Source organism: Nomascus leucogenys, chromosome 10 (assembly GCF_006542625.1).
Source record: "Nomascus leucogenys isolate Asia chromosome 10, Asia_NLE_v1, whole genome shotgun sequence".
Lineage (NCBI taxonomy): Eukaryota > Metazoa > Chordata > Mammalia > Primates > Hylobatidae > Nomascus > Nomascus leucogenys.
The window spans coordinates 1,452,902-1,463,783 of record NC_044390.1 but is presented as its reverse complement, the minus strand read 5'-3'; the positions used below and the strand labels follow the sequence as shown (position 1 = coordinate 1,463,783).

At 48.1% G+C, this 10,882-nt stretch overlaps 1 protein-coding gene across 1 annotated transcript; it reads left to right on the top strand.

Moving 5' to 3' along the window:
* The first annotated feature begins 608 nt into the window (after positions 1–608).
* Positions 609–5,831, top strand: AURKC (aurora kinase C). The gene is made up of 7 exons (XM_012500284.2): positions 609–1,573; positions 2,021–2,066; positions 2,324–2,515; positions 2,835–2,973; positions 3,754–3,902; positions 5,162–5,336; positions 5,531–5,831. Exons 1-7 carry the CDS (start codon positions 1,069–1,071, stop codon positions 5,699–5,701), a joined length of 1,377 nt encoding a protein of 458 aa, XP_012355738.1. The 5' UTR covers positions 609–1,068; the 3' UTR covers positions 5,702–5,831.
* The last annotated feature ends 5,051 nt before the right edge of the window (positions 5,832–10,882 follow it).

The following is a 10,882-nucleotide window of genomic DNA, read 5'->3' as shown; positions in this document are numbered from 1 at the left end:
TGCATGAGCTGAGTTCGAGCCACTGCACTCCAGCCTGGGTGACAGAGCAAGACTCCGTCTCAATAAACAAACAAACAAAGACAGGTTTAGGAAGCCTCTGAGAAGGGAATGGTTGGCCTGAGCTAAGCGCCATTACCCTGGTCCACCTATTGTAACCACCTAATGGGTTCATTATTTTCCCTGCTCCCCAGATAGAGTCGACTTATCAAGACAGGATAATTGCAATAAAGGGTTTAATTCACATCAATCTAGCTAAATGAGAGACCGGAGTTTTATTACTCAAATAGGTCTCCCCAAACATTTTGAGACTGGAGCTTTTTTGTTTTTGGGTTTTTTGTTTTGGTTTTTTTTTTTTTTTTTAATTTTGAGACAGAGTCTCGGTCTCCTTGTGTCACCCAGGCTGGAGTGTGCAGTGGCATGATCTTGGCTCACTGCAATCTCTGCCTCCCGGGTTCAAGCGATTCTCTTGCCTCAGCCTCTCTAGTAGGTGGGATTACAGGCATGCGCCACCACACTCGGCTAATTTTTGTAATAGAGACGGGGTTTCGCCCTGTTGGCCAGGGTGGTCTCGAACTGCTAACCTCAAGTTTTCGCCCGCCTAGGCCTCCCAAAGTGCTGGAATTACAGGCGTGAGCCACCACGCCAGGCCTTCAATTATATTTCTGCAAGATATGTTCCCTGTCTAAAAGAATTCAATTTTAAAGTTTTTGAAACTTGCGTGTTTGCTAAACAAATAAATACATTGGGGCTGATTTTATGATGTGAGGCCAAAACCACAAACTGATTACAGGGTCCAACAAATATTTGGCGAGTGGGAGGAGAAGGGCAAGTGAGCTGGGCTTGTGGCGTCCTGGCTGTGAGCAGGCACAGCCACAGGCTTCAGGGAGCCCCATCGCGGTGACCCTGGAGAGTGGCTTGAATTGGACGTGACCTTGAAGCAAGGTGGTTTTGGGGTCGCGGGCTGCACAAGGTGGGAAGTGGTTTAGGGTCACGGGCTACACGAGGCTCCAGCACGTCAGGAGTGGGCGTCTGTTCATTCCCACGTGCATTGCGGCTCTTTCCTAGTTGATGCATGCGCACCCCGTGGGTGTATGCGTTGTTCATTCCCTCTGGCCTGCTCCCATCACCGCCTCTCCACACCCTCTGTCTCCTTCCTTCTCGGGCCTCACTCCTGGCCCTGGCTTTCAGCCCGGGCCGCAGCACTCCAGTTCCGCCCCGACACGGGGACCCTGGGCGGAGGCCCCCATTTCTGTCTTTTCTATTGGGCGCACTTCCGATGGCGTCAGGAATTTCAGCCAATGGGAGTCAGCCAGGAAGTACCTCGCTAAGCGGGCGGTGCCGGGTATAAAAGAAGGCCGCGCAGCCACGACTGCTCACGACGCCGCGGATCCTGCAGCCTGTGTACCTCTGAGACCTCAGCCAGAAAGTGACCCCCAACCCCTTTCAGGACCCTGTGAACTGGAACAGCCATCCAGAGGGCTCAGGAAGGTGTCTGCGCCCTCACCTCTTCTCCCCATGAGCTCCCCCAGAGCTGTGGTGCAGCTGGGCAAAGCTCAGCCTGCAGGCGAAGCGTGTGAGAGCCAGCGCCAGAGAAAGGACGCGGGGAAGGCTGGGGACTGGGCCAGGGGTCGGGTGCGCATTAGACACATCTGGTGACATCTCCCCTCCCTCTCCTCCTCCCCAACCCTCTCTTTTCCTCCCCACTCCCTCCCTTCTCTCTCCCCCACTCCCTTCTCTCCCATTCTTTCTCTCACCTCTCCCTCCCCTCCTCTTCCTTTCTCTCTGCCTCTTCTTCACCTCCCCCTCCTCCCTCCCTTACCTTACTCTTCTTCCCCTTACTCTCTCCCTCTCTCCCCGCCTTCCCTCCCCTTGCCTTCCCCTTCCCTCTCTTTCTCTCCTCCCCTTCTTCCCCTCACCTCTCGCTCCCTCTTCCCTTCTCTACTGTTCTCCCCTCTCTTTCTCTCCCCTTCTCCTTCCTTCCCCTCTCCCTTCCTGTCTCCCTCCTCCTCCTCTCTTTCAGCGGCTACAGCAAGCCAAACAGCCCAGCAGCCCAGCAGCCCAGCCATGTGAGTCCCTTGGGTTTGGTATCTGGAAAAGGAAGAGAGGTGGGACGTGGGGATGAAGGACAGGCTGGGTGTGTGGGCTTGCTGGCTCCTGGGACCGAGAACTACTGTCATGAGGAACATAGGGCTGGGCCGGTGTGAGAAGGGAAAGCGGCAGAGGAAGGATACAGTGAAAGAGGAAGGGGAGCATTGGCGTCCCTGACTTTCCCTCCACCTACCCTACCTCCCAAGCTGAGGGTCTTTTCTTCCTCTCCTGTCAGGCGGCGCCTCACAATCGATGACTTTGAAATCGGGCGTCCCCTGGGCAAGGGGAAATTTGGGAATGTGTACCTGGCTCGGCTTAAGGAAAGCCATTTCATTGTGGCCCTGAAGGTTCTCTTTAAGTCGCAGATAGAGAAGGAAGGACTGGAGCACCAGCTGCGCCGGGAAATTGAGATCCAGGCGCATCTACAGTAAGGACAATCTCTGCTTCCTCTTTCATCTTTGACGTCTGAGCCCAGCATTTTCTCCAAATACTAACCCCAAGTAAACCCTTCACTTCTACCTTGAAGACTTTTCTCTGCAGTTCATTCCATTTACACTACCTCCTACCCTGGGTCAGACACTCGAATCCTGGTTCCTGTTCTCTGTTCTCCCCTCACTTGCTCCCAGATAGGGCTGTTGTTATTCTGGTCCCAGCATAATTTGCCACTTGTGTGAACAGGCAGTGACAGTGGCATCGTATGATAGGCCTCAGGGAGAAATCTGACTCTTCCAACATTGATCCTTCAGACACCCCAATATCCTGCGCCTGTATAACTATTTCCATGATGCACGCCGGGTATACCTGATTCTGGAATATGCTCCAAGGGGTGAGCTCTACAAGGAGCTGCAAAAAAGCGAGAAATTAGATGAACAGCGCACAGCCACGGTGAGGTGGGGGACTGGAAGCTCTGGGGTCTCTGAGTTTATTGTGGGCTGGTGGGAGCTCTGTTTGTGGCTGTCAGGAGGGTCCGGATTGCCTTTTGAAAAGTTTACTTCTGAATTTTATTGTGTAAATTTAATATAATGGCACATATGTTCTACAGCTTCATCCTTGGATACCCTAATTAACCTCATTGTATCTCCAGAGTATTAATAAGTACTGTGTATAGGTTTGGATTCTTTGGTTGTAAGCAACAGAATCTAACTCCACTGCCTTATGTAAAGAAACATATTGAAAGGCTGTGAAGGAGTTCACTGAATAAATAGCTAGAACTGGCTTAGAGATAGGTACAAAGAGATTTCTAGAGGGTTCTGGAAAGGGAACCATGGCAATGATTTTCCCAGCAGCAATGGTCCAATCAGCTTGCTCTGTCAGGATGAGTGGTCTTCCATCTTTCCTCCTGTTTCTGTTTCACTTCCTCGGGCCTCAAGTCCTGTGAGAGATCATCTGAGTGGCTCAGTGTAGGTTCTGTGTCTGGCTACTTGCTGTGCTAGGACAACAGGGAGGATCTGTGTCCATGTTACCATCCATCCTATAAGACCACATAAAAAGGAGAGGAAATCCACACCCCACACACCAGTAACTGGTGCAATTTGAAAAGGAGGAAATGGAGTTGCCGGACCAAAAAGATTCCACTGTAATCATACAATTCATGATAAGTGTTCCACCTCAGATGCAAATTGTGGCAGGCTTCACTTCCAGGGTGACTTTTCTTTGCACCCACAGATAATAGAGGAGTTGGCAGATGCCCTGACCTACTGCCATGACAAGAAAGTGATTCACAGAGATATTAAGCCAGAGAACCTGCTGCTGGGGTTCAGGGGTGAGGTGAAGATTGCAGATTTTGGCTGGTCTGTGCACACCCCCTCCCTGAGGTAGGTCAGGTGGTGGTGGTACGGTGAGTTCTGAGTACCAGTTAGGAATGACCCAATTTAATGTATTTCATGTGTCCATGTGTAAAACCTAGATACGAACTTCGGGTTTGTATTGGAATACTGCCTTTTTCTTTTCTTTTTTTCTTTTTTTTTTTTTTTTGAGACGGAGTCTCATTCTTTCACCCAGGCTGGAGTGCAGGGGCACAATCTCGGTCTCCCAGGTTAAAGTGGTTCTCCTGCCTCAGTCTCCCAAGTAGCTGGGATAACAGACATGTGCCACCACACCCGGCTAATTTTTGTATTTTTAGTAGAGACGGGGTTTTGCTATGTTGGCCAGGCTAGTCTCGAACTCCTGACCCCAGGTGATCCGCCCACCTTGGCCTCCCAAAGTGCTGGGATTACAGGCATCAGCCACCACACCTGGCTGAACTACTGCCTTTTTCTTTTCTTTTCTTCTTTGAGACAGAGTTTTGCTCTTGTTGCCCAGGCTAGATTGCAATGGTGTGGTCTCAGCTCACTGCAACCTCCACCTCCCAGGTTCAAGCAATTCTCCTGCCTCAGCCTCCCAAGTAGCTGGGATTACAGGCATGGGCCACCACACCCGGCTGATTTTGTATTTTTAGTAAAGACGGGTTTCACCATGTTGGTCAGGCTGGTCTCCAACTCCTGACCTCAGGTAATCTGCCTGCCTCGGCCTCCCAAATTGCTGGGATTATAGGCATGAGCCACCACGCCTGGCCAATGCTGCCGTTTTCAAACACATATTCTTGATATGTATTTGTAGATTTAAATAATGTGGTCCAATCAAACCTTTTATTTCTGATCTTTGTTAATATATAACTATACCAGTAAGTTTGCATGTAAATAAAGTCATTGCTCCACAATTCCAAAGGAGTGCATTTTTCTGTGTGAATAATTTTCATACAGAAATTTTCTTACCATAATTTATTTACTTGGTTCTCATTGATACACCATCAGTTTGTTCTAGATCTTTCTTGACGCTGAGAATATTCTTGTGAAAACATTCTGGAGCATGAGCTAAATCACTGTATGAATAATTCCAAAATATGGATTTATTAATAGTAGGTCCCAGTACTTCTCCAAACCTTGATCCATATTAAAAATTTGTCTCTCCAAACTCCTGTGCTTGGGAGGGACTTTCCAGGTGTCCTAGGGTCTCCACATCTCAGTGAAAGCTGGGGAAGGAGAATTTCCCTCATCCTGGGCCTCTACTTACTCCCTTTTCTGCCTTCCTCTAGGAGGAAGACAATGTGTGGGACACTGGACTACTTGCCCCCAGAAATGATTGAGGGGAGAACATATGATGAAAAGGTGGATTTGTGGTGCATTGGAGTGCTCTGCTATGAGCTGCTGGTGGGATATCCACCCTTTGAGAGCACTTCCCACAGTGAGACTTACAGACGCATCCTCAAGGTAGGACAGTCACCTTTGGGCATTCATGGGGGAGCTGGTCAGTGATGGCTGCTGGGCCATGGGAACTGGGGCACACACACACAGGGTTGTCTGCTGTGGTCCAGAACAGCACCTTAACAAGGCTCAAAGAAGAGAGAGGACATTGACCAAAGAAATTAACCAGACTTCCCTTTCTTCTTTCCTGGCCTCATCAGGTAGATGTGAGGTTTCCGCTATCAATGCCTCTGGGGGCCCGGGACTTGATTTCCAAGCTTCTCAGATACCAGCCCTTGGAGCGACTACCCCTGGCCCAGATCCTGAAGCACCCCTGGGTTCAGGCCCACTCCCGAAGGGTGCTGCCTCCCTGTGCTCAGATGGCTTCCTGAGCCCTGTCTGCCTCTGTTACTTTGTGTGTGTTCAGGAAGCTCTCCTGGCTCTGCCACCTCATTTGTCTTTATTTTTTTCTCTTTTAAGATGTAAGATGCTAATTAATAAAAGCTGAATCATTTCATACCAGCTCTTCATAGTTGTGTGAGTTATTATGTGACTGGGTAGAATCTTTATTTCTTGTGGGAACTCTTTCCCATGAGAGCTGCCCAAGGTTGTTCTCCCTGCTACCCCCACCTTCCACCTCTGGAGATGGTGACTTCATTCTTCTTGAAAACTCTTGCCTACTTTCAGGTCAGGCACGGTGGCTCACGCCTGTAATTCCAGCACTTTGGAAGGCCAAGGCAGCCGAAACACTTGAGTTCAGGAATTCGAGGCCAGCCTGGCCAACATGGTAAAACCCTGTCTCTTCTAAAAATACAAAAATTAGCTGGGCGTTGTGGCAGGCACCTATAATCCCAGCTATTCGTGAGGCTGAGACATGAGAATTGCTTGAACCCGGGAGGCAGAGGCTACAGTGAGCTGAGATCTTGCCATCAGAGTCCAGCATGGGAGACAGAGTGAGACACCGTCTCAAAAGAAATGAAAGAAAACTCTTGTCTACTTTCTGCAGATAAATGCCCTGAGGGTACATAACCTGCCACCTATCACAGTGGCTCCTTGATCCAACTTACTATTCTCCATGTTTTCAGGAGTATGCCATTTGTAAAACAGGACTGTCATCAACCCAAAGGTCCACTCTCTTTTTATGGACATCAATATGCTGCTGTCTCAGAAATAAAATGTTTCACTGCACATCAGTGTAACCCAATTGTCAAATGAATTGACAATTCATTGACAACGCACCTCTGTGTTGTGTCATACTCTTGATTACATTAGAATAAGTCATTCCTCATAATAAATGTAACATCACCTCTTTTGAAATTACTGCATGCTGCAATTTGGGGAGTGGCCTTCCAGGCTTCTGTAACCTTCTGTGACAGTTTCATGTGGCAGCTGCTCCCTGCACCCATTATAAACTGACTACCGCAGTAAGCATCTAGACTCCTCAGCTGTAAGCTCAAATGTTTTTTGATCAATGCAGTCAGTTACACCAGTATTTCTCCCAACTTTAGTTGTTAAGCACTTTATATGGAGTTTGCCTTGTTAATGTTACTCCTATCATTATATTCTACAAAGTCTCCTCACTCATTGTGAAATATCCAGCAGTTGCAGGCATGATTTCTGTTATGACCAGACCCACTACGTAAGCATAAATAATTCAGCCACTTCACTCAGATGAACAGCTCTCGCTATTGCAGATCTGTAAGTTAAATACTCCAAGACATTGGTTTATGGTTTTTAACCTGCACTTTCAGTATTTACCTCTCTTTTTTGTTTTTTCTTTTACCTGCATGAGGAGACACAGTGCTTACCTCTATATGCTTTGCTTCATCCTATCAGTTTTCCTGAATTAACATTTCAAACACTTGGCAATTCCTAATAAATTAACTGGTTCATACATATAAACTCTTACACATTTTAGGTGCTGGATAAACCCATCACTGGGCACATTTTTGGCAGGTATCACTAGGGCCTCAGCACTGATCACCAGATGATATATGTTTAAATAATGAAAACTGACATGCTTTACATGAGGGATTTAAAAGTGTCCCCAGGCCGGGTGTAGTGGCTCACACCTGCAATCTCAGCAATTTGGGAGGCTGAGGCAGGCAGATAAACATTTGAGGTCAGGAGTTCGAGACCAGCCTGACCAACATGGTAAAAACCCATCTTGACTGAAAAATACAAAAATTAGCTGGCCATGGTGGCTCATGCCTGTAATTCCAGCTACTCGCGAGGCTGAGGCACGAGAATCACTTGAACCTGGGAGGTGGAGGTTGCGGTGAGCCGACATTGCACCATTGTACTCCAGCCTGGGCAACAGAGTGAGACTCTGTCTCAAAAAAAAAAAATTGTCACCAATATCTACATAGCTTTCCGCAGCTGCACTGATTCCAGACATTCCATGATGGAATATAAATATACTAACTTTAATATCTGTTCTGCATCCAAAGCGAAAACTAATTTAACCCTAAGGGTCATACACATGTGAAAAGGAGAATTATTACTCTTTTAAATTGGGCAAAATAGTATTGTCAATGATGAATAACAGTGTTAACAGCTTGCATGCTAATTAAGCAACATTTCTCAATAATCTCATTTTACAAATAATACCTTCTAGGAAATTGATTCCATCTACATTTCCACCCAGTTAACATCCTGTCATGATACTTTCTCCACTTTTAAATCTCTGGAGGGCATTTTCTGCACACGCTGTTTCCATTTTCATAACCATATGTATTGTCAAATCATTGAAAGCTGGATTTTATTCTCTAACCTTCATAGTCATGAGAAGAAAAAAAAAAGTCACCAACGGAGACTACTAAGGTTTTGTATAATATAATTTTTTTTTTTTTTTTGAAACGGAGTCTTGCTCTCTGGCCCAATCTCGGCCCACTGCCGTCTCTGCCTCCCAGATTCAAGCAATTCTCCTGCCTCAGCCTCCCAAGTAGCTGGGATTACAGGCACCTGCCACCATGCCCAGCTAATTTTTGTCTTTTTAGTAGAGACAGGGTTTCACCATGTTGGCCAGGCTGGTCTCAAACACCTGACGTCAGGTGATCCGCCCGCCTCAACCTCCCAAAGTGTTGGGATTACAGCCGTGAGCCACTGCGCTCAGCCTGTATAGTATAATTCTTAAAAGATTGTTATGACCCTAACATGAATTTGTTGCTTTCTTGTTTGCAACCAGTTAGTTCAGGGTTGTCAAAAGGCCAAACTTAACAACAAATTTAGTTTTAGATCTAATTGACTTTTGTTTGTGATTCATGAATTGGGGCAATCTCTGTTCTACACAATAGAAATTAGAGTTCCCACTGGGCAATGGCAGAACAGTGGGTTTTGTAAGGTGGGAACAATAAAGTAGAACAATAGAAAAAAAAGCCGATTGGTTAACAGATTACTTTTTTTCTAAGGGTTAAAGCAGAGGGGACTTCCTAATTTCACTAATTCAGGTAGACTGAAATCTGCTTTTAGGAAAAACTGGGATCTGTCTTCTTCCTTAAAACTTCAGTTTGATTAGATGACATTGAGTATGAGAGACGCCATTTTGGTTTGATCAGCGAGGCCTACTGTAGGAGCTCCAAAAAAATGGCCTCCTGTAATTTTTGTTTAACAGTGTTCACCTCTTTCCATTCCTTTCTCCATCTATCCTCATTTTTTTTCATGGTCTTGTCCAGTATCACAACTTGAAATAACAGTGTTTGCCAAAAACTTCCAAATTTTTATGTCCAGGCACAACTTCTCTCCCAATATTCAGTCAGAGATTGAACTGCTGTGACACAGACACTTTGTGGTCATACAAACATTTCGAACTGATCATGCTTAAAGTTGGAGTCACGAGCTCCCCCAGTCCAAGACTCCCCACGTCAAGGAATGCCAAATCCACTCTACCAGGGCTCTCAGCCAATACCTAAAGCAAAAGTTGCTGGACCATGTGAAGATGGAGCTTGGCCAAAGAAGGCTCAAGAGAGACAGTGCATTTGCAACGTGTCCCAGCCGGACAGGGTCTTGCTCTATTGCCCAGACTGGAGTGCAGTGGTACGATTACAGGTCATTGCAGCCTCAACCTCCTGGGCTCGAGATCCTCCCACCTCAGCCTCCTGAGTAACTGGAATTACAGGGGTGTGCCACGATGCTCAGCTAATTAAAAATTTTTTTGAGCAGGCTGGATGCGGTGGTTCATGCCTGTAATGCCAGCACTTTGGGAGGCCAAGGTGAGTGGATCACTTGAGCCCAGGAGTTCAAGACCAGCCTGGCAGTGTGGTGAAACTCTGACTACAAAAACTACAAAACAAAACAAAAAACCTCAAATTTGCTGGACGTGGTGGTGCGTGCCTGCAGTCCCAGCTACGTGGGTGGCTGAGGTTGGAGGATCACTTGAACCCTGGAGTTTGAGGCTGCAGTGAGCTGTGATCGCGCCACTGCACTATGGCCTGAGCGACAGAGTGAGACCCTGTCTCAAAAATATATATATATATTGAGACGGAGTCTCACTCTGTCGCCCAGGCCGGAGTGCAGTGGCACGATCTCGGCTCACTGCAAGCTCTGCCTCCCGGGTTCACGCCATTCTCCTGCCTCAGCCTCCCGAGTAGCTGGGACTACAGGCGCCCGCCACCACGCCCGGCTAATTTTTTGCATTTTTAGTAGAGACAGGGTTTCACCGTGTTAGCCAGGATGGTCTCAATCTCCTGACCTTGTGATCCACCTGCCTCGGCCTCCCAAAGTGCTGGGATTACAGGCGTGAGCCACCGCGCCCTATTTTTTTTTTTTTTTGGTACCAATGAGGTCTCGCTCTGTCGCCCGGACTGGTCTCAAACTCCTGTCCTCTGTCCTCAAACTCCTCCTGTCCTGTCCAAGCGATCCTCCTGCCTCAGCCTTCTGGGACCACAGGTGTGCGCCAGCACACTCAGCTTATTTAAAAAAAAAAATTTTTTTTTTTTTGGTAGTCTCCCTATGTTGCTCAAGCTGGTCTTGAGCTCCTAGGCTCAAGCGATCCGCCCCCCTTGGCCTCCCAAGGCTTTGGGATTCCAGGCCTGAGGCAACGCGCCGCCCGACGTCCCCCTTTGGTTACTCTGACTGCCTACTGAACTGTATAAGAGGATCCGGAGGGGAAATAATGCAAGGTGGAAGTCAGAGTCCGGAGCCTGGTCCAGGGTCTCTGTACTGGCCCTGACCCTGGCAAATGTCCCTGCTTCCTGGGGCTCGATTTCCTCCGGCGAAGAATGGACGGTCTCACGCTTGGCCTCCGAGTTGTGCCGCCAGGACAGAGGCAGGCCTGAGCCGGACTGCAGGCCCGCTGCCACTGTTACACCGAGGCCTGCCGGCTCAGGATCGGTCCCCTTTGCAGGTGGTTTGTAGAGAAAAACTACATTAACTACAAGGCATTGCCAGGTGCGACGGCGGGGCCCTAGGGCCAATGATGGTCCAGGACAGGGGCGTTTCCTGTGGGTTGCAAAGCTTGGGGCGGGACTTCCGGCATTTGGATGGGACGTAATTTGGGCGCGACGGTTCCGTCCACGCCGGCTCTAGGGAGGGGGCGGTGTTCCGTGGCCGCCTCCCTGGCGGCTCTGGGGAAA

Bases quoted from the DNA above. Each gene is read 5' to 3' on its own strand.
- AURKC (XM_012500284.2), top strand. From the start codon at position 1,069: ATGCATGCGCACCCCGTGGGTGTATGCGTTGTTCATTCCCTCTGGCCT. The intron at 1,574-2,020 runs GTGAGAGCCAGC...CCTCTCTTTCAG, and splicing joins TCAGCCTGCAGGCGAAGCGT to CGGCTACAGCAAGCCAAACA. The intron at 2,516-2,834 runs GTAAGGACAATC...TTGATCCTTCAG, and splicing joins GAGATCCAGGCGCATCTACA to ACACCCCAATATCCTGCGCC.